The sequence below is a fragment of the Limulus polyphemus genome, unplaced genomic scaffold (assembly GCF_000517525.1).
Source record: "Limulus polyphemus unplaced genomic scaffold, Limulus_polyphemus-2.1.2 Scaffold5, whole genome shotgun sequence".
NCBI classification, from domain to species: Eukaryota; Metazoa; Arthropoda; class Merostomata; order Xiphosura; family Limulidae; genus Limulus; species Limulus polyphemus.
Genome location: NW_013665615.1, coordinates 1,044,105 through 1,069,393, shown reverse-complemented (window position 1 = coordinate 1,069,393; position 25,289 = coordinate 1,044,105). Strand labels below are relative to the sequence as shown.

General features: G+C 34.5%; 1 protein-coding gene across 1 annotated transcript in view; it reads right to left on the bottom strand.

Moving 5' to 3' along the window:
* Positions 1-437: 437 nt before the first annotated feature.
* The window catches only part of LOC111083578 (protein spitz-like), a 44,828-nt gene continuing 19,976 nt past the window's right edge, over positions 438-25,289 (bottom strand). The window contains exons 3-7 of the mRNA XM_022380207.1: positions 6,570-6,744; positions 6,111-6,169; positions 2,464-2,569; positions 1,620-1,713; positions 438-601 (exon numbers count right to left, since the gene is read on the bottom strand). Coding sequence (XP_022235915.1) covers positions 494-601; positions 1,620-1,713; positions 2,464-2,569; positions 6,111-6,169; positions 6,570-6,744 — 542 coding nt within the window. The 3' untranslated portion in view covers positions 438-493. The remainder of the gene's footprint in view (positions 602-1,619; positions 1,714-2,463; positions 2,570-6,110; positions 6,170-6,569; positions 6,745-25,289) is intronic.

Genomic DNA, 25,289 nt, shown 5'->3' with positions numbered 1-25,289 from the left:
TGCCTGAACTAACTGCCTTTGATTCCGTATGAGTCTAAACTTGCGCACTGATTGGTTGAATTGAGAGAAAAAATAAAAACAAAATGGCGCGAAATTAGTAGCGTTTGCAACCGCAGCACTTCACTCCTGAAAAAAAAAAAACATGAAAAAGTGCTGAATGCGCCATTAAAATTCTAGAAACAAAGTTCGATTTAGGACTCACAGAACGCGAAAATAGTTCCGGACTTCCAAGAGTCCAGAACTGTTATAGATTCGAGTTCTATTTAGCACAGAATAAAATATAATAAAATACTAGGTGTCACGATAAAAATTTGTTGTCATGGCGACCTGGTGCCAAGGATTTGTTGAGGCCTGTTTTATTATGTCATCTGTCAATCATTATTTACTGTATGATCTTCATAAATTATGAAATGTTGCGTTATGTTGCCAGAAGACAATGCTTTGAGGTCTAAAAAGGTAACCAGTTGGTTTACATAAGTTATATATTTTGTTTTCACCCCTGTGGAACTTTGTTATCTTCAAATGTTGGTGGCAACTTTCTGGACACTACCAGAAATACATTTGCTGGACAAGTGCAAAGATGATGACTCACATCTATATTCTGCAACAAACAATTGAGGAGCTGTTAGTTTTCAGCAAGAATATTTTAACATCAATTTTAGAATAAAATATATAACTATATATATACAGATGAATTCTATTTATAAAGATCTGTCTTTAACATCTGTTGATTTTTGATTACTTAGTATTTTGATGTTGGTAAAAAACAAACAAAAAAAGAGGAGCTACGTATTTTTATACCATAATATAGAACGGACAATGAAGATATTCCAATTTATTATATTGTATTTTCCCATTAATTGTAAGCACCTTATATATTCTAATCATTATAATACTCTAGAGTGAATAATTCCTGTCCAAATTCCTGTCAATATCTTATCTCCATATTCAATTAAAAATCTGCAACGAAAGTATTCCTAATTTGTCTTAAGCTATATAAAACATGCAAAAGATATGTATGATAAGTACATGTTATTACAGTGTTAACTATGAAAAAATATGGGTTTCTGCACTCAATTGCCACTCTGCGTGGTGAGAAATACGAAAACAACGTGTAGTACTTATATTCACATGTCATAATGTTGATAAAGTGTGAAAAGCAATGTATATTATGATAACCTCACAGCAACACGGAAATATTTTTTATTGACATTTTGCAAGTAAATAATGTTAAAGTTAGGTAAAGGAAATTTACTTATATCATGAACAGTTATATCGAAAGTTTATTAGAAAACACACAATTAACCACTTATATTTCGTGCACATCCCAAAAACTGTGGTCAGCTACTTATTCTTCCGTAAGCTTTCATTCTCAATATAGGCTAATCTAGTCTTTAGCATCTAATATTTGAAAAACAAAATATACATTTAAATTATTAAAACCAGCTCTAATGGTTAGAATAAAACAAACTGAGTTAATCGGCTTATATAAACACAGAACTACTGAAGTTGACTTAAAGTAGAATATTTTAAGCGCGTTTTAGTTACTAATAGACAAATGGATATAATTCAGGAGATGTACCTAAAGATACGGATAACCTTTGGGAGCAAAAACTTACATCAGAACTGATGTACTGTGGCACAGCCTGATGTAAAACAGGAATAATTAGCGCCCTGAGTGTGCGCTTTTCCACTTTCTTCCTCTTCTGCCGCCTGCTGTCAAAAAATATGCTGTGCTTTTATCTTGTGATTTTTATACTATTACACAAAAAGACAGGTGTAGTTTATAAATTTAGTTACTGCTGTGGTGATTTTTTCATCTACACATTCACTCTAATGCTGCAACAATTTGTTATAGGTAGCTACATAAACTAAGACTTAATTCAGTCAAATCAAGTAAAAACACATCCTTAAACTTGAAGAAATTTTTACAATTTTTATTATACGCATATATAAACAAGTGAGGGTTAAATATAGGTATATCGACAAATAAAAATCCAATGTATGCTTTTCTCAAACAGTGTTTACGTGAATTTTTCATTACTTTGTAAATGGCTTTTTGTTCTAAACTTATATCACAATATTAATCATGTCAACGTCAATGTTAAAATATGTACATAGTGATAACAGGATTCTTATTTTCTAGTTTTCAGATGTTTCAATGCTAAAGTTCATACAGACGCAGCCTTTAACCTCAATTTATCAAAATTCTAAATCATTATTGTAAATAGAATAAACTGTCTTATTCATTTTAGACGGGTAAATAAATAGATCTGAAAAATATGTTTTAGAATATTCACAAAAACGATTGAAATATATTTCAAGTAAAAAATCCAAATCGTATCCATTAAAATGACAAATACAGATAACTTGATTCATTTAAATTATCCAAATTTCTACACCAAGGCATACAACTCAAATTCATTCCAATTTTAGGAAGGACAAAGCACACAAAACCGATACCTTAAACAAATAAAGAACACGACACAAGTGATGACGGCGGTGATCGCAAACCCTAGACTGCCTGCAATGCTTGCTGTTTTCCTTATAATTTCTCGCTCTTTAATACCTAAAAAATAAAACAATATTAGAACTGAGTAAGACAAGACATTTGTTATTAACAATTTGATTAAAATCATAGAATGTAACGAAAAAAGTGATGTATAAACTACACTTTAATGAACTATAAATTAAATATACTAGAATATTGAAACTCATATATAATTTGAAAATATCATAGTAAATTGTGATATCATACTAAAATTATCTATATACAATAACGGATTTACACATGTACACCATTTATTTTAAATCAAGAAATAAGCAGATGTTAAAATGCAGTTCTGCTAGTTATGGATAAGCTCCTTTAGATACCATTGGGTTAACTTCCTGAAAGTCGTTGATGTGAGCATTTAAATTTTAAAACTATTAACACGTGGAAATCTGGGTACAGAATCTATATAATAATACTCAGATTTTGTCTGTCTTGAAAATGCGCGCTCACTTTATTTCAATGAATGTAAATATACTTCAGTAGACATTTTGTACAACAACATATTAAAGGCTTGTCAGTTTTGAAAAGGTCTAACTAAGTACGGTAAAGTTTAGCCCTAACTACATTGAAGCAAAGAAGTACACACGTTACAAGTGTTAATTTGTCTCTTTATTGAATATAGGTCGTACTTAATAAAGGCTTAACTAACATTAGGCCTAAGACAAGTGGACTTATAGATTTTGGTGTCTGCGATTAGAATTTTTTTCATGTATTTAAAAAAATTACTGTTGCAATAAAGATACTAATTTGACCACAAATTGTTTTGCGGATCTCATCTTGTCAGTAATGAATATATTAAGATAATATCTTGAAGATAGCTAAATACGACAGCCTACAAAATCATGCAAGGGTATTCAGATATTTTCTTGGAATTACATACGTTTGGAATGTTGGATATCTTCGTACAAATATGCATCGAATATCGTGTGAGCATATTCAGTAAGCCCTTGAAGAGATACGTGAGAATTTAAAGAATCACATATGAGAACATTAAAATAAAACACTTATATAAAAGCAGAGAATTGGGCATATCCGTATCAGTTCTTGCAGAATTATTTTCTCGTCTTCCACCTTTTTGACTTTGAGAGAAATGTTTAGTATTCTACCTCCTTTTCGTAACACCCTCATCACCTTAGTCTCTTTCATTTTTATTGTAAAATCTTTTGCTGCTTCGTTTTGTTTCGTTACTAAAAGTTGAAGCCTCTCCTTTGTGTTAGCTAGCGCTTCCTTATCATTTCAAATCTACAAGATCTCTTTATTTTTTTCTCCAATCATTATTCCTTCAGTCAGTTTTCCCCTGCTTCTTTTCCACTGCCTCTAGATAGACATTGAAATGTGTTGGTGAAAATATGTACCCATGTCTTATACCTCTTCCGATTATTACATCACCAGATTCGCCTTCAGATATTCTCACTGTTACTGCCTGATTCATGTACAAATCTGCAATCAGCTTTCAATTTTTTTTTCAGTCTCTCAGACCATTCTGAGTACATATCTATGTATAAACACCAGAATATGGGTAATGGTGCAAATTCTACATACACAGAATTTGGTATCTAGGTATAAACACCGAGATGAAGGTATTCAAATAATATTTTGAAGACACGCAGTTGTGTAAATACTAATAAACACTTGCAGAATTACAACTGAGGGCAGGAGAATAAATTTTGAAGGAAACGCCCAAAACAGAGAACTTGGTATAAGCCCCTATAAAGCCACATATAGGAGTATACACATAAGCAGTTGTAGACACTCACACACACTTATTATTCAAGTTTAAACTGTTGTTTCAGGCCTGGTGGTATTGGGATATACACTTGCAGACGCACAATGAATTGGGGCCCGGCATGGCCATGTGGTTAGGGCGCTCGACTCGCAATCAGAGGGTCGCGGGTTCGAATCCCAGTCCCACCAAAAATGCTCGCCCTTTCAGCCGTGTGGGCGTTATAATGTGTCGATCAATCCCACTATTCGTTGGTAAAAGAGTAGCCCAAGAGTTGGCGATGGGTGGTGATGACTAGCTGCCTTCCCTCTAATCTTACATTGCTAAATTAGGGACGGCTAGCGCGAAATTCAAAAACATACAAACAAACACAATGAATTATAATATCTTAGATATCTAGATACTAGCAGAAACGCCACCCTACGGGCGGTTGTTCGGTCAGGCTGTTGCCGAGCAATTTGATGTGCTTCTGTATTTCGGGTTTGTTCCTGGCTGCTTCTCACTGGTTCTTGCTTTATAGCATAGTGAGCAAGCCTATTTCTTTCTTGTTCTTTCGTTCTGTAACTTGCATCATGACGTTTCATTTTCTTTTTCAAAGTTTCAGACTTTCTCCGTGATAAGTCACGTTTCCGTTCAGCAATTTTTGGCATTGTGATTTTCGATGTTTTTGATCACTTTATACACATACTGAAGTAAATAAATAGTTGTGTAACGTATGAAGATCGAGTTACTACAAAATTCCTGCAAACTTGTATGCAACAAACTCCGTACGAAAGTCACAGAACAATTCAGTTCATAGCATTCGCTTGAATTTTCCAGCAGAAAAAGTCACTCTTCTTCTGAAATATCACAATTATTCTCCATTAGGAAGAGTCAATTTGAAATTCTGCATTAAACTCACTTTACCTCAATTTTAGAAGTTTTACTAAAACAATTAATTTCGTTGATAAAATAAATGTACAAAATTAATGTGTCATTTCTCCATTAAGGAAGCGATTTAGGAAAAAATGTTATAAAATAAGGCCCTATTATTCTTTTCATTTTAGCGAGAGTCTATTTTATAACTTTTTTTTTTGCTCCCCAGTGACACAGCGGTGTCTGCGGACTCACACCGCTAGAAACCAGGTTTCGATACCCGTGGTTGGCAGAGCACATATAGCCCATTGTGTAACTTTGTGTTTAATTCCAAAACAAACAAGCATTTTTTGGTGTGATATAAAATTGTTATTGACTTATTTCTTAAAAGTGGACACATGCACTAAACAAACTTTTTTTTATAAGAGTCCCAGTTGTAATGAAACTTTGTTAGGAACTTTTCCTTGTGGTGTTGAAAAATCGTGCGAAGCTTCATACAAATCGGATAGACGGACATTAACGTCTTATATAAATATAAATTAGTAATTTCAGAACTACTCTTAAGCGCATTCGGATAAGCTATCATGGGCATATATATATATATACAGCTACACAACCACAGAATCGGGTATACGGGAATTAAATCAGGTGAAACAGAAACATGCACATTCAGCGGATAATAGTATAAGCATCAAGTAGATAAGAAGTGAGTATGATCAGTGAAGCTGTTTTAAAAACTTGCAGTCAACTGTCCAAGTATAAGCACTTACAGAATCACATCTTCATGACGGTGTTGAGATATACACTTGCAGGTACACAATGGTTTAGGACATACGACCGATAAATAGCTACCATACATGCACAGACGCAGAGCGATTTTCATTATCATTACAAGTGTCAGTTCTTTGACATGTCAGCAATGGCTTACTTCCCTTCTCCCGTATGTTTAAACTTATCAAAATAAAATATTCTACTTACTATAGGACCCATCTAAGTCTTTGAATTCACATCTCTGTCCCATATAGCCATCTGCGCACCTGGAAGAAGTAAACTTAGGTTAAAGTGTTGTCAGTATCATAAATTGGAGAGTACAATTACTGAAGTTGGATACTTTACAGGAATATTTCACATAATAGCATTTTAAGCATACATATATATATATATATATATATATATATATTTTAATTAAAAAGGATTATTTTAGTCGAAACAACGTTGCTGTTCATCTTCAACAAGAACTTGGGCTTCACTTAACTTCATTTAAGAATAAAATTGAGAAATACTAGAAACGAGATATATAGAATTAAGTGGTAAAACTGGACAATGACATTACGGGATTTCTAATTCTTCAAAACTTCAATTTATTATGAGATTTTGTCATTTAATTAGACTAGGAATGTAGCCACCACCACCCCGATATACAATTAATTTACTCACTCGCAATTGTAAAGAATTGATTCCCCTATTTTCACAGAAAAACAGGTAGCTCCGTTAAGACAGTACCACTTAGCATAAGCCTCAGGACATGTGTACGTCTGGAAAGTGATGTTTGGTCTTGAAGTGGTAGGCAAGGGAGCTCTGGGCTTAGGCGTTGACCTGGACGAACAAGCCTCTGTGTGGAAAATAACAGCAAGTTTAAAATAGAAAATATTTGGTTAAACATTATAACATTTAATGAAATATTCTAGCTATTTTTCCTACGTAAGTAATCAATGTGCACTTTCAAAAACTTTACATTTCTCTGAATACATAGCGTTTGATGAATATTGTGTATAACATTTATATCAGGTAATCATTACAGAGTATTAACAAATACCATTGGAAGAGCATATTAGTCAAAAGTAATACGGAAAATAAAAATTGATTGACAAGATACACAAGAATCGATAAAGTACACACCAGGTTGCTAAAATGATTTTGTTAAATATCTTTTAGTTTAAAGCATCGCGCTGCACAGTAAGTTAAAGATAACAATTTAACATAATATAAATGTCGGTGAATATAAATATCTATATTGCCTTTTCCTTAACGAACGTCAATAGCAAGTATATACTGCTCACCATAAAACAAACCGGTGGGTGGTGATGACTAGCTGCCTTCTCTCTAGTCTTACACTGCTAAATTAGAGACGGCTAGCGCAGATAGCCCTCGTGTAGCTTTGCGCGAAGTTCAAAAGCAAACAAACAAACTACTAAAGAACGTCTTCTCCCACAAAAACAAATATGTTATTATAGCAAATTTTCGTTTGCAGAACCATAAATCCTACTATTATTTCGGGAAGATTCAGATACCTTACCTACTAAACGATACAACATCCACACATACCAGTGACACATATCACTCCAGTGATATACTAGACCTGTGTATGTGTTCACTAACATTAATAAGATTCAGACACTTACCTACTAAACGACACAACACTAACACGTACCAGTGACACATATCACTGTGTATGTGTTCACCAACATTAATAAACATTCAACGTAGGAGAAGATTCAAACAGCGACCATTTACCGATATGAAGTGTATTCAATCTCTCACCACACCAAAATCAAACAAAAGCAAATTAGAAGAAATATGAAGAGATATTAATAGAGCTTCTCCAACATGAACCCATCACAACAGCCACTAGCAGCCTGGATATAGACAGGTACTGTTCAGTAATCTCAGAGAGCCTCATAAAAACAGCTGACGGATGTATAACAAAAATATCAATAAACAATACGCAAACCAAATGGTAACTGAACACGGACATAATCAACAAAAGAACGAAGAAAATTAAGAAGAGGGTATATGACAACCTGTGACCCGCAAACAAAAACGCAAATAAATACGCTCAGAAACAAAATTAGAAACGACATTAAGCTACTAAAATAACAAAAATGGGACACCTTCTGTACACAAATATACTCAAAAACAGATCCCCAAGATTTCTGGTCCCATATAAAAAACAGCTACAAAATCAAAGAAAACAACTATCACTTAAACATAATAATAATAAACTAACATACACAAATAAACATAAAGCACGCGCCTTTAAAGAAGAACTTAAAAAAAAACTTTCAAAACACCAAACGACTCAAACATGAATAACCACTTCATAAGTATAGTAAATAATTATATCACAACCAATTGTAGTATATATATACACCACACTTCACTAAGGGCACTCAACACAATAACATAACAACAGAAGCGGAACACGACTACACAATAAAACAACATATCAGACCCATCACAGTAACAGAAGTACAAGAAAACATAAAACTTTTGAAAAATAAAGCACCAGGACCAGACAAAATTCGAAACATATTATCAAGGAAGGCCCTCTGAGATTATTAGAACATCTCACATCTTTATACAACTTATCTCTAAAAACATATACATACCAACCGCTTGGAAACAGGCCCATGTTCTTATGTTCCAGAAGGAAGGAAAATCAGTGAATAACCCTGAAAACTATAGGCCCATAAGTCTAACAAACAATCTAGGAAAATTACTTGAAAAAATCATAAATAGTAGATTCATAAGTTTCCTTGAAATCAAATCAATACTCCCGGAAATACAAAATGGGTTTCAAAAAGCAAGACATGGAACAGATCATCTCCTAGGATTAACGGAAGAAATAATACACGGCTTTGATAAAAGAAAATGTACACTCTCATGTTTCCTAGATGTTGAAAAAGCATTCAATAAAGTATGGCACAATAGACTCAGATACAAACTGTCCAAACTGGGACTCCCCATATACATTTCTCGTTGGGTTTCTACCTTTCTGGACGATAGGAGCATAAGAGTGGATGTTGAGGGCACCTACTCCGAGTGATGCACTCTGGAGGCGGATGTCCATCAAGTAGGAGTACTTAGCCCTACACTGTTTATGATGTATGTCAGAGACATGCCTTTCAAAGACCCAAACCACACTTTTTGCTCACAGTTCGCAAATGATGTTGCAGTCTGGAAGAGTGCCCCAAACCCAACAACGACAACATACAATATACAACCATTACTAAACGAAATAGAATTGTACTGCAATAAGTGAAGAATGAAAATATATACTCGCACAAATTACAAGACATATTATTTACAAAATCGTACAAAACAAGCAAATTAATACCACAGTTATATCTAGACGGGACTCTCTTACAGGTAGTAACATCAGCAAAATTCTTAGGGATGACATTTGACTCAAAATTAAACTGGATACCACACATTAATAGCATAAAAACAAGAATTTTGAAAAGAGCGAGTTACCTTAGGAGCCTGACTGGCAACAAACAAAAAGCTTCACCAGAAAACATATTAAATATTTACAGAACATACAAAGGATCAGTCATAGAATATACTTGTATAACACACATCAACAAACTACAGCAAATACAAAACTATATTTTAACGAAAGCATATAGAGTCCCATGATCAACTCATTATTTCTACACAACTATTCAAACATGTCAACATTATCAGACAGACTCCTGGATAACTCGCTTCAACATTATAAGAAAAATATTAATAAAAATGAACTGATGAGCAAACTAGAGAGTTACACAATACACGATGAACCAAGCCCTAAGTACCTCTCCCTTCTATACATCATAAATAAGAAACTTACAGGCCAAACAGTGCTAGGCTAACTGAATCCGAGACACAAACGTGTCTGAGATTTTTATTACTGACCTAATACGGATATCTGGGGATATTTTTTTCCCCGTGAGAATGGCAGATATTTTATACGTGTGTGTATATGACTGCTAAGTGGAACTGTATTGTGAACACGGACTAATAGTGCGATCATGCATAAGTGAAGCTAGTAAAAATATACGACTTAATATTACCCCATGAATTGGACATGGCACGTAAAGGGTATGGTAATTAAAAATGCGGACAGTGGACGAAATGTAACATACTGTGAGTAATGCAACCACAATATAACAAGAATTATTACCTGGGATTCAGTAACAGTGCAAACAAAATAACAATTCCAGAGAGGGAGGAAGAGGTCTATGCTGAACTTGACCCTCCCTGGTCCAAAACATGGACCGAATCCGATGAAGAAGAAATGAACGAACGTCAAAGTTCATAGGCCAGCCGTTTATTTTAAGACTATTGGAGTAATGATGTCTAGTCAAATTTGAAGAAATACTGCAAAACATCTTACAATTCAAACACAATTATATACCATTGTACACTACGAGGTTTGATTTCATTGCAGTAACTACAGATTTTTATTACTGACCTAATACGGATATCTGGGGATATTTTTTCCCCGTGAGAATGGCAGATATTTTATGTAAGTATTTGTAGTTTTCTCTTAAATTTTTCCTCACAAACTATGTGGTTAGTGCTTAAAAAACTAAGCTATGTAATTCTGATTATTCAAGAAATTTGATGATTGTTTAGTCAAATATTCTCTGGCCATTGGAAGCACAGCAAATGATTTAATTTTCATTTGAAACAGTCACTATATACCACTTAATTATTCAGATTTGAAAAGATTAAGTAAAAAAAAAAGGTAATCATTTGTGAAAACCTAGAATCTGAGATGCACCAAGTCATGTAGGTTTGTTTTGTGAGCGCTAAGTGTCTAAAAATACTAATCACACCTTCATAAATGCATTTTGTATTGATACACCCACATACCTTCAAAATTCAGACAACAAATAAAACATGTCTGCTCAGAAAATAATAAACATTTTCTTATGCTACATATCGCTTTTTTCAAAGTCATAGTGTAGTCCAAAGAATCTTCAAATCATACATTGATGACGATTACATGCGTACGTTTTTGTTCGAATTTCGTGTACAGTATGGAACCAATATCGAAAAAAAAGATGGTAAATATAAAAGTAAAAAGTTAGCTACAACAGTTGTCAAATTGGCGATATGTACTCTAAGCTCTACATGCACACCATTTTAAACACGCAGACGCTTTGATCCCCCCTAACCTCTAATACACACACATCCAATAAAACATAGTCTAAAACATTTACTCTTCTTGAATAGAATGTTTATTTAATGTTATAAAAATCATCTTAACTAACACAATTTTGCGGGGAGGGGGAGCAGTTATGTATTGGATTTTTAAAGGAAAATGTTTCTTTTCTGTCTTATTTTTAGTAAATAAGGTTTATCTTTAGTTCTCATCATACTTGGACAATGCATGCGTGAGGATCTCAAACCACCCTAGGTACGTGTAGCATTGAAGTTAGTCAACAGGAAAAATGTGTGAAGTTTTATAGTATGGTTTTTCTCTTTTGACAAAAAGATGAGGAGAGGAATAGACAGGTCGAAAACTCACCAATTGACTACCACGTGCCATATAGGGTACTCTCATCTGCCCATGGTTAGAGTATCTGACCAGTACGAAGAACTACCATCCGGTCTATTATGCTGCTTTACCGAAGTGTAGTAAACTTCCTCGAATCAAATAAATAACACTCACTGCAGCTGTCTGCAGTGGTCCATAATATGCTTGATTCAGAGCATAGGTAAAAGGCAGAAGTCAAATTATTACCTTGTGTAAAATAAAGTAACCAACTACGTCAGCTAGCGCCATCTGTCGAATAATGGCATGTTATTATATATGAGAGACAATCTCAGAATTGTACTAAACGGTATGAACTTAACGTTTTTAATATAAAGCATATGCAGTTCGGTTTCTGTTTAGCTACGCTACAAAGAAAATTATAAGTAATAACGCTTACATTAAATCAAATAAATGACCAGAATTTTTTGATTAACTTTTCCTTTTTGTTCCCGATATATTCAATACATATTTTATTCCTGGTTTGTCATACACATCGACATTTGAGTAAAGTTATTGTTACGCATGTAACTTATTACATTAGTTTTCATATGTTATTATAGTTTATCATCAATGCTCTTAGATCTTTTACATCAAGGGCCATTAAAGTAAAATATTAACAATACTGGCCAATAATGAGTTTAATTTTGAAAAAAGAGATTAAGAAATAAAATAATGCATCTTTAATCCTTTCTCTGTATGGGATTCCCTCACAGGACATAAAGGAAAAACCCATCGAGTACCAGGACGATTGAAATAGTGTTAAATAATTTTAACATATGCGTATTTTGTTGCCCAACGTTTTGATACGAATGTGTAACATACAAAACAAATACCTAAGAGCAAGTAATACATTATCCTGCGACCGTGCCTCTTTCAATGTGAACAAAGTCCAGATTTCTTATTCGGGATCTGCTTTGCTTTCTTCGATATGACGTGCGTGAAGGAGGAGGGGGTGGGTTGCGGAGCGCGACGAACCACACAATTTTCTATAACTTTAGGTCGATTGTTATTTTGGTGCGCGTGCACCGGTATACTAAGACCTTCCTCAGCAGTTGCCAACAAAAGACACTGCATGCTTTCCGATAGAAGCGGTGCACGCGCCAGTAAACATACTCGGCATTTGTTGAGACGAAAGCCGTCACACTAAGGTACGAGGAAAAATAAATAAAATAATGAGTTATTTTTAACTGATCAGAGATGTGGGTATCGTAAATGTTCAACATATGATAATAACAATAAACACAATATTTCCTTTGCACATAAGACAAATTTACAATCAAAAAACAAATACTAATCACTCGGGGATTTCAATATTTGTAGAAATCATGAAGTGTTTATACGGTTTTTTCTCTACATTCAGTTTTTGTTACACTCATTCTTTGAACTAAACCATAAAATGTGTTGTGTTTAGTTATATTGAAACATAATCAACACCTTAACAACAGATATATGTTAACACGTCAATGTCTGTTCAGCCGTATTTTCCAATAATAACTATATATTCTAATACAAAAATGTTTGTGAAGGAGTAAAATAGAAATGACCGATTAAATACAACATATATCAGTAAACTGTTCTGTTACAAGTAAACACATAACTCAACGGAAGTAAGTCTAATTGGTCAATGCTTTAGTTTTTATTGTATATTACCCTCCTTTCACAGCAATAAATATTTAATTCTAGGAAATGTTAATTTATCACTGATACCCTATTATAATATTTCGTTATTTTAAGATACTGAATACTAGTAATGCCTATAGTTAGCGCTTTTCCTGTCGATAATGCAGTGCATCTCGATTGACCGGCCACCACTACTCAATTACTGGGTTCTTTGTAATGTACGGTAGCGAAAGACAAATAAAAATAACAGCGGGACCTCCTGACACACTGAATGCCAGTAGGCGTGCACGCCTTCATGGGCACAGAACAGGAGAAAATTATAGTTTCCTGCTAACCATATACCAGTCATAAACTACACAGAAAAAGTGATTCCGGAATTCGCTGACAGACTACCCCTGCTATTAGAAAGCACGAAAACATGTTCACCGATAAAACAAAAAGAACTGGACGGAAAGGATTTGTAAATGGTAACCAAACACAAAAGGCAGAGGGCGTTACTCGCAGTTACGGATCAAGGTGCTCCATGATAAGTTAGTAAACATCGGCACAACGTTTAGTATCTTTCAAAAGTGCCGACAAGGTGTCATGTTTGTTTCATTGGCATCGAAGTGTATATTAGCATGAAATACTATTTTTCTATGATTGTTTGTTTGTAATTAAGCACATAGCTACACAATGGGCTATCTGTGCTCTGCCCACCACGGGTATCGAAACCCGGATTCTAGCGTTGTAAGTCCGCAGACATACCGCTGTGCCACTGGGGGGGGGGGCTTTTCTATGATAAGAACTGAAGGAATCATTTTGCCCTCCCCCACCAAAAAAAGATTGTGTGGTAGAATAATTATTGTATAAAAAATACATAACATATAGTGATTGACCTTAACTTATGATACCAGAAATGCTCAATCTAATAATTAAAATGCTTTAGGGCTTGTACATTTTTCTTTACTACCTTATCACAATAATATTATAAAACCAATTCTCTCTTTATTCAGTCTTAAAAAGTGCAATTAGTGTATAACAGCTCCCAGTGGCTCAGCAGTAAGTCTTGCAGGCTTACGACGCTAAAGATCTGGGTTTGATACTCGGGATGGGCAGAGCCCACATAGCCCATTGTGTAGCTTTGCGGTTAACAACAATCAAACCAAAAGTACATAACAATTTTTTAGTATATTAATACATTCTCTCCATCTTTGCACCACCACATACTAAGAGTGTAAATAATTATCACATCACTTTAATAAAAGTAATCTTAGGCCTACTAACATGTACGTTTGTGGGGAAGGGTGGCGGGACGTGGGTGCATTATAATAGTGACGATCAAATCCTCTATTCGATTAGAATACCTCAAAAGTTGGCGGTGAATGCTATTAACTAGCTATCTTCTCTCTAGTCTATCAGTTCAAAATTAGAGAAGGCTAGGGCAGATAGACATTGTGTAACTTTACGGAAATATTCGAAACAAATAAAGACAGACGCATAAAAAAAAAGATAAGCCATGTGATATCTTTACTCGGTTTGGTTTATATTACATGTAATGAATGTATGCGTAAAAAATCTCAATTTTCGCACACAGCTTTGTATGATAATTCTTTTATTTTATTAGTGTACTCATTCTTTTGATTATCCTCTAATTCTACCAATATATCCTATTTAACTCTAGTTTTTTGGTTTGAATTTTGAGCAAAGCTACAAGAGTCATCACCACCCACCGCCAACTATTTTACCAACGAATAGTGGGATTGATAGTCACATTATAACGTCTCCACGACTGAAAGGACGAGCATGTTTGGTGGGATGGAGGATGTGAACCCGCGACCCTCAGATTGCGAGTCAAGCGCCCCTAGCCACCTGGCCATGCCAGACCTTTAACTATTTATCTGGCTTTTGATTTCATGATGGGGACTCAAGAGAAGTCATAGTAGAAATAGTGATAATGAAAATGAAAGAATTATTTATGCTCTTTAGTATTTGTGCGTTTATCCCCCTCCCCGCAGCTATGGCTAAGTTCGATTTCCGTAACATAAATTACGACAAACGGTACACATCGCAGTTCTACGAAAAGGTCGAAAAATATACAAAGTAACTAACCATGTCATCACACGTTTAAAATATACCATTTTGTAGGAAATTTTTAATCTAAAATTCACCATACAAAATAATTATCACTCAGTTGAATATGCTTCCTTAGTAAAAATCCTAGGTGGCTTTTACTGCTATCAAACAACATAACGTGAAACAAAGTTTCTTGGGCTATGTTTTTAACACGTAATGCATACCTCCGGGGGACAGTTTTTTTCTCAGTCCCACGGGGCTATTTAAGTCGAAAAAAAAATAGCTGGCTACACTTTTTTGCATTAATTCTCAAATAACGTAACGGAGCTAAATCTGTGGTATTCCATAGTCTAACAATATTCTATAATATTCTGACAAGGATTGCCAAAATGGCACTATTTACATGTAAATACAAACGTGCCAAGTGTGGAGTATGTGGAAAGTGTTCCAGGTGTGGCTGCAATCATGATGGCAAAAGCGTAGAAGAGAAAATTAAACGAAAAATGGGTCGTCAACCTAGTACAAAGACACATTGCCAAATGAGAAATCTCCAGGAAGGAAAATGTACACAACTATGCAGAAGCATTACAGCACGTTGGCATCTGGACACGATCTGGTAAAAGTAAAAAGGTCAATTGTGAAATATAATAATTCCGTTATGTCAGCTGCAGTCAGATTCATCTTGTCCCCATCAAATACGCAATTACTTTCATGGGGTGAACGTAACGTTGAAATCGGAAGTGCATCGACCACTCTGCCAAAAATCACCTGGAAAAGGATTCCAGAATTGATGTACAGATCATATGTGGAAAATGTTAATGAAACAATTTGTAGGAGAATGTTTTTCAAATTGGTAAATTGTCTTTCAATGATATGAAAGCTTTGATTACTGTGGACTATGCAACTGAGATTTTGGTGAGTGATTCGTTTGATCGTCTGGTTTCTATCATTGATACAACCTATCTAAATATACGGGATGAATACAGAAACAAAATGCTAGTTGTGAATCAACTTGTGAAACGTCATTTGGATAATAAAGCAGCGCGTTGTTGTGATGATAATTCAGAATATGATTCACATTGTACAAATCATGCTTTGAATAAAAGTAATGCTCCCCAAAACAAACCTTGTCGTACTTGTCAAATTCCCTTTGCTTTCATGGATGATTTGAAGTAAAAAGTTCTTACAGATCATCATCATATGCTTGATGATATTCGTAACAAAATGAAGTTGTACGTGGGATATCGGATTCGTATACTCAATCAACGGGTGGAAATTTTAAAGATAAAGCAAACAATGCTTCGTGAGGAACAATATCATATGACGTACTGTTTAATGGATTACAAGATGAAGTTCAACCCAATATATTATCGTGAGAAAAGTATATCTAGTAGGGATTCGAAGTAGGATTATTTTGGTGTACCCTCAGTTTTGGAAGCTTTACTTATACAGCTGCATAAAGATTTTCCGCATATCAAAAAGGTAATTATCCAAAGTTATGATACAAAGGCGTATAAAATCCACGAGCTTATTGTTGGAATATTACGACTGAATGAAACAAGTCCAATACAAATTGTGCTGTATATCCATACAGATAGCAGAATGGTAGGAATTTGATTAAGGCTCATTTTGCTTGTGCAGTGGCCCATGTTTTTAGACATGTGAACATGGGGAACAATTTTATATCTCCAACACAGTTATTTACAGCGTTGGATGCAATGGAAGGTTTAGGAAATGGTGTCCCAGTGTTGTATACATTCAATCGTGAACAGCAAGCAGTTTTCGAGAAAGCTAATGAAAAAAGTATCAATTTCCTCAAGAAATCTTTTACTAGGCATAACGATATAATTTGTTATGAAGATGGAAAGGCTGATGTTAAAGAATATTTCAGTTTCCCGCCAATTTCAGTGGTTCAGTTGCAGCCAGATGTGGTGGAAACTCAAAGCGTTGCAGAAAACGGATCCGAAATGGACGTTCAACATGAAGGCGAAGTCGAAATAGAGGATGATCGTCAAGATTAAATCGAACCTGAAGTTCAGAAAACTGATGTCGACAGTATAGCAATCACTAATGGGCAATGCATCCATGTAGATGATCTCGTTCTTGATATGCAGGGAATATGTGGAGAAATTGAGGACGAAGACCTTGAATTTACTGATGTGAGTGATACGGATGATACCGATAATGAGATTTATGACGAATGTGATGTCATTGATGATGAGATAAGTGAAGCAAGTGATAAAGAGGGCATGTCTCCACCCCAGGAAAGTGTTACCCCTTGTACAAAGGTTGCAATAGTTCCATCAACTGAAATACGGCGTCGACGTCTCCGATGGAAGAAAAGAAAGGGTGACGAAGAAACTCCAGATCTTGCGGTGCCCATTGACGATATTATTTGCACAGTTTGAAACAGGAACTTCTCTTCACTGGTATTTCGTGGAAGTCATAAATGCAAAAGACCACCGGATCAACGTGATGCCGCATCGTTTGCTGCGTTAGAGGCAAATCGACTACTGGATAGAGAATCTGTTGAATTTATTCAACGTATCGATCTTGGTAATTTAGGTAGTAATTTTGTTCTTGAACCTGAAACGAATCTTTTCAGTAAGGATGGCCAATAAGGCCTGTTCAAGAAAAAACGTATGGTAAAAAATATATTTATCGTTATATAGATTATGTGAAGCAAATGTATGATGATGGACATGTAAGTGATAGAAAAAAATGGGTCCTGGTCGCATGCTTGAGAAGTTGAAAATGAAATACCCCCTCTGCATTGGATCTACCATCTGAGAGCGAGGTTCGTTCTGCAATCATCGACTTCATTGCAAAAGAAAAAAGAGCAACAAATGGCCAACTTTCAACTCGTATATGTTTTCCAAATGTGCTTTCAAATATTATCAATGATATTCTTAATCGGCAATATATCAGGAAATTTTGCCACCCCGAGGTATGAATTACGTTTTGAGTTATAAGAATAAAATGCTTTAGCGTCAAAAGCCAAACAAAAAAGGCGCAGACATTGACATTATTCATTATTATTTGTAGATTTAAACTTCTGAAACATAATAAACAAATACTATCAAAATCATATTAGTTTGTGGTTGTAAATAAAGAATCGTCTTATGGATCCATTATTGTTTGTAGTTGCGATAAAATACAGTAAGTAAGAAGCAAAACCTGAAATACATTTATGAGTGTTCTACTTGTTCACTTCTAATTACCAAGAGTTCTGTTATTGTACAGATTTTAAACAAAAAACCAACATTGTCCATTAATTACTGACTCATTCACTAATAAACAGAGTTAACACATTGACTAGCCAATTGCTCATTGTTTCCTGTCTTTTGATATACGCTGAACTATAAACCTTAATCTTTTTTAGAATACTAAAACATAAACATTAAGATGGAAATAAAATATATGTATTTACTTTTTTACTAAGAATAAATAATAGTAATAATGCGTAGTTCAGCCTTATCATTTTACATGGTTGGAGTATTTAGAATCGTATAAAACCCCGAAACTGTCAATAATTAATCAAGCATAGTCTAAAAGACATGGATCTAAGAAAATAAAAACATAAATTAAGTTTCCTTTGAGACGAATGGAATGACAAAAGTGGAATTTAATTTCCGTGATTGCTTCTCCTTTAAAGAATGAACAATTGATGAGACATGTAAGCAACAAACATATTTTCAGAAGAAAAAAAAATAGGAAAGACGAATGTAAGATTGCTAAAGATAATTTTTCAGCCTTAAAGAATACATGTATATATATATTTCCAAATTTAAAAGCAGAAAATCCATGTTTTGCGCACCATTATGTAAGTACTTATTAAATACTAGTTGCAGAAATGTAACTACACTTTTAATGTGTGACTGTTTTTTGTTAATTACGATGCTCTTAAAGCGTTAGTAAAACGTTTATGTTCTGTCGACTGTACAACATGCATCCATAGAACCAGCTGTTATCTACAAACAAGTTCATGCACCATGTGCTACTCAACACTCCAGAAACTTTCAACAGTAATGGTCTACGAATTTTACTCATTAGTGATAGAGACCGGAAGTGGTAAGCATTTTGATCACTGTATATCAAATACGAACTCCTTCCATTCAAAATCACTCACATATAATCACAATGATAAAAATGTATTGAAATTAGTATAAAATTGAAAGTAGATCGAATTGAATACGTACAAGAACCGTATACAAAGTATTTGAAATATTTAACACTATTTCAGCAGTGTTTGTTAAATCGCAAAGACTGGGAAAGCTATGAGGTCGTTTTGGATTTATAAGCTCATCTTATTTGGTAAGAAAACAAATTATAATTTTTAAAATCACTTGTGAGATTGAATGAAAATATTTCATCAAGCTTGTAAATAATAATACAAGTACTGTTTTCTAAACAACTTATCATACATATCATGGTTTTATGTCACTGTAGTTTCATATTGACAGCAGCTAAACGGAGTGGAATTAGAATGAAAACATATTGCTCATTCTACTGTTTGTTGTCCAATATTCTCTTCAATATATTGGTTTGTTTACCTCTTTAAAAAGCTACACATCCATTGAGACTACTTCGTGCTAATGTTATATTACGCTGTTTTCGAGGTAACGTTCACGCCTATATTTATAGTATGGTCATTTTAAAGATCTGCACTTGACCGTTGTCTATCTTGTAAAGATCTTACTCTGAAATACTTAACAATACCATTGGATATTTTCGGTTTTCTACTTTGACCAATTCTATTATTAACAATGCAAGTTTCATATAACCTCTCTAGAGTCTTGAATGCAACTCCTACTGACACATGACGTCAATTTTTCTCATGGTCTCTGTGGGTGGATTCATACTACTACTAATGGGCATTATGGCTCTCTGTGTAGTTTTATAGGCTTTGCTGATTTCTAAGTGGATCGATAAAAACCAACTACTGTGAAAATTATGAGCACGTGATTGTACTTTAGTGCAGTTCATCTTCTCACGATGAAGAGGGTGATAGTGTCTTATACCTCTTTACTTCATTGTTTACATTATTATCTCAAGTACTGAAAGGTAATTGGAATTTGTAATAATCTAGCTATGACAAGGCAAAATCACTGCTGTAAAACAATGAAAATCAGTGATTCACTACAAAGAGCCGACTGAGACAAAACACATAGAAAACATTATGGAAACACTCAAGTGATACACCTACAGGAGCTACAATCAGTAATGGCAACTAGATGGTACATTTTCTTAATGCTACAACACGTTAACAGATGAAAGCGAATAAACTGCACAAAGCACTAGTGTTTTTTATGTTAACCCTATGCTTTATACAGAGCATTAAATCTTGTTTCCATGCTGTCATACAGCATATCAATATAAGATTGTTCCAAATGTCCCGTATTAATCTCCATAATTCGCTCTAGTTATATGATCGGCTTTTGACGTTTTCAGTTTTTACATATGCCCATATAGCCTGAAACCTGTATATAGTATAGGCTAAGTGACCAGTTATTTGAATTTAAGATCACATAATTGATCATCAGAAGCTTAATTTACAAAAAATCAACTGAAAATGGTTGATTGATATTATTTTATGACATTGGTTTTGCCTTCTCGCAACTACAATTAGCAAATTCTAATTATCCTTTAATTGCGTATAGTACAGTATGTATATACATATATATATGTGTGTGTGTGTGGTAATAAAGACATGAAAGTTGAAAGGCTATAAAACAGCTTTAAAAACAAGTTAAGAGTTTCAGTAGAAAAATTAAAAAATAAAGTTTTATGTAACATTTTACTGTTTTAAGTTGAATATAACTTATACAAATGAGTAAAATCATTATTGGATTTAGGCTCGAAATAAAAAACAAATATTCATAATTTCTCAAACACTTATACTCATTCTTTATTTCTATTTACAACACATTTGATAGTGTTTCATACAATAACTGACTTTGTTCAGCAATCACATTTCTGGCCCTCTAGTGGCAGGTTAAGTCTCTTAATTGCTCGGTCGATGAGCATTATATATTGGTGATTCCTTCTCAATTTCTTTATGGCAAGATGGCGAAAAAGTTCTGTTGGAGGAAGGCATGACACACAAGTTTGAGTACAAGGGTAAAAATAACTCTAGGATCTCCATCTGTACAGAGTAAAACAAAAGCCGGCGTTCGGACCTAACTCCCTTATGTCATGCCCCTAAGGGCCCTATGTCTCCTTTTATAGGATAAATACGGAAAGTTTACCATGTGTTATGATAACTTCGTAAACGCTTGTTTGTTTCAAACCTTCGTACAAAGCTACAACTACCCTAATTTTGCACTGATAGACTAAAAGGAAAATATCTATCTACCAGTACCCTTTATTTAGTGTACTAAATCAAATTTTAGTATGATATAAGTGTTAAGTTCTTAATTTTATAAGAAAATATTTAAAAACATCATGAGAATAGTGACATTCGTTCTCCAGGTCCTCCCTCTTCTCTAATTTATTTACCACCCCTCTGAAAAGTACGGAATTTAATGCAAAGTACATAAAACATATTAAAAGTTACAGTATGGAAACTCTGATGGTCGCTTTGGGGTTACGAACTCAGTCGAATCTACCGAATCCGTAGCGAAATTGTTAACTCTAAAGTTATCCATGAAGAAAACGTAAAAATGGCGTATCTATCACAATCAGAGTCAGGTAAAAATATGACGGGTTTTGTATCAAGCAGCAGTAATAATACTGTAAGATTTGTGTAAATCATAGGGAGATACTCTATAGAATTCCCGTTCTATACTGGTGAGATTTACAGTGAATTATAGAGTTGAAGAAAACATTTCCTTTTCACACTACCATCTATATTCTATCTCCACCTTTGCCTGATGCGTCAAGCGTGTGTTGGAACGTGATTGAAGACTGAAAAGAATTATTACAAGAACGGTTTTAAATAACGATCAGGACTGGTCGTTAATAATACGCAGCGAAATGATACGCTCTGAAAAACGCTGCAATGCATTCAAACTTTTTGTTAGTTTGAAAATTGATATTAAAGTGTTGACTTCAGTCGCCATGACAGCATCTCTCATGCATTACCTAAATGCACAATCCACTGGTTCCACCTCCAGCCAAATCACAAACCAGGCCGTTCACTTCCGTGGAACTGGACTGTGACAGGACTTCACCTGGCGGTTTGCTCGAGACAAAGCACATGCAACACTTTGGCTCCTAGGAACGAACAAACACTTCACGGTCTACTAGTAAGGGAATCTTGCCGCTTGCAACGTAAATGGCACGTTTATTGTACGATTAAGATGCCCGTACATAGTAAATTCGTACCAGAGCTCACCCCCAGTAACACCTCGAATATTTATATTTGAAGATCGTGTGTTAGGCTTACTTCAAAATCAAGACGAAATCTACCTAATCACGTTTTTTCAGTTGTACAATTTCATTCTCAAGGATGGTGTTATTAACACTAAACACCCCCGCATCTACGGGTGAGAGTAAAAAAAATACGCGAGAGTACATTGATTATAATGAACTTCACATTCCTATTATAATGGTTATATAACTAATCCTGCTTTTGTATAAAGTTTGTATACAAATTATAAGTTTTTAGTTTAAAATCTTACTAAAAATACAACACATAAGCTAGATTCTAACAGTGGTTACATTATTCCACAGTCACAAACCGAACAATAAAACCGAAACTACAGTTAAAAATTGCTTCTTTTCAAGAAACTTTATTGAATGGACGGCAACTGCCTGTTGTAGAAACACAAGTGTAGAGGACGACGTTTCGAAAGTCTTAAGACGGAAGACTTTCGAAACGTCGTCCTCTACACTTGCGTTTCTACAACAGGCAGTTGCCATCCATTCAACAAAGTTTCATCATGAATGCTCTGCCTAAACAATCTATCAATGAATTACTTCTTTTATTGTGTTCAAGTAAGATGTGTATAAAACTGTCACAATTATTAAACACGTTTCCACATCCTCATCAAAATCATGCTCCTCCTTTCAAACACATAACTCCTTTTCAAAGTCGGCCTGGAGTGGCCTATAGGTTAGAGTGCCCTGACTGTCAATTTAAGGATTCATGCCTTACGACCAAGTGCCACATAAAGGTTCTCCGCACTTTGCGACCGTGGGTGCGTTATAAAAGTAATGATCAAATCCCAGTAATGAAATAGTATTGCCCAAAAGATAGCGAAAGGTACTGGCAGATAATTATTTTCCCTTTAATCTGTCTGTTTAAAATTAGGGACGTGTTGTTGTAGCTGGGTGCGAAATTTTGAAACAAACAAACCTCTTCAAAATAATCATAACATGACGATTGACATAGTGAGCATTTCGTACTCATCCTATATAATGATTTTGAATATATCGTTTGTTCGTTTGTTTATTGATAAGCACAAAGCTACACAATGGGCTATCTGTGTTGTGTCCACCACGAAACCTGGTTTTTAGCGGTTTGAGCTCTCAGACTTATCACTGAGTCACTGGGGGGACGAATATATCGATATTCTTTTCTACGTTTTATAGAACTACCGTAACTAGAACATTCTTCGGAACCAAAACCGATAAAGAACGTGTTCGTTTGAGCAAAATTCCTCCCTTTATGCCTTACATATTTCTTTCAGTATGCGTTTCATTAAAGTTCTGTTAGAGTAAGAAATTGTTTTTGTGTGTGTGTGTGTGTGTGCTTTCGAATATTCGCGCAAAGTTTCACGAGGATTACCTGCGCAAGCCGTCCCTAATTCTGAACTGGCAGACTTGATAGAAGACATATAATCAACAGCATACACAACCAATTATTGAGCTACTCTAACTGAACAACGGAATTTGACCATCAATCTTACAACGCATCCACGGCCCTAGAGTGTGGAGCATGGTGGTGGTGCATCGGAACGTGAACCATGGACCCTCGAATCTAAAGTCTGGCACGCCAACCAGTAGGTCAGGGCCGGCTCAGAGTAAGGAGATATTGAAAATTGATATAAATGAATAAAACTTAGAGGAAATAAAAACCTCAAAATACGAGTTGTTCATTATCAAAGTTAATAACCATAGATCAAAATGTAGTGGTTTTGCACTATGTAGATTCATAAATGCATTCACCAAGGGTATAGTTTAACAATTTGTTTCATGTTATTAAGCTAAAAATTTGTGTTTCATGTTAATAAGCTAATCGAATGAAGTTTTATAAGATTTGAAATTTAGGCTTTAGAAAATTTTCCTCACATATAAATGAAAGTTACATATTATGGAATCATCCCACGATTTCTTTCTCTCATCGTAAAGCACAAATAGTTTTGTAGCGTGTTACCTAACAAAACTTGAATATCAAGGTTTTGGAAACACCGAGTCTTCTTCCTACTGTCAGTACATTAAAAAGTGGTCATTTCGATGTAATAATTGCATGTATATCTCAAATAAATCACCCCACTTAATAATCTGCTAAACTATTTGTGGCTTTACATTTGAAAGAGTTTTATGCAAGATATGTTTTCTAAAGTTGGGGAAATCTGTCATGACACTGGCAGGCAAAGTCATTTTATGTGTATAAAGAAATGCGTGATAAAATGAATTTAGATTAATAATCTCCAAATATGTATCCATTTAAAAATCGTTAACTATATTCTTTATTAATAAATTTTGTATCTCAAGCGTTGACTTAGTTAAGAATACATTATCCATTTTTATATAAAACTGTTTCTGAAATTGTTATATTTTTTAGTATGTTATTGTTCTTATTGTATTGTACACGTCCTCACTACGGATAACTTTGAATATCCATTGAATATCAGATATATCCTTCTTTAACTTTAATTTCTGTAATATTCAAACTTTTGAATGCTTTAAACTTCTAATTTAACATCATCAATTCCTAACCCAAAAACCAGGTTTGTAAATAATTTAAACAAAATTGATAATAATTGTAATTCACTTGCTTAATTTGATTGAAACCCTAACAGTTGTTGTTCGTGAAAACTGGTAATATAAATAGTGCCTAGACCATTACTCTGTCTGTCGTAACCCAGCCGGCCTGATGAGCCCTGGTATTGGCGTAAGGCCTCCTCAGCACTGGACATAACGAAGGTAATGTAGGTAGTGTGGCTTTTGCTCTTGGGCTCTTAGAATTAGGAACGTAGTTTTTTCCCTTTCGATGACGAGGAACCCAC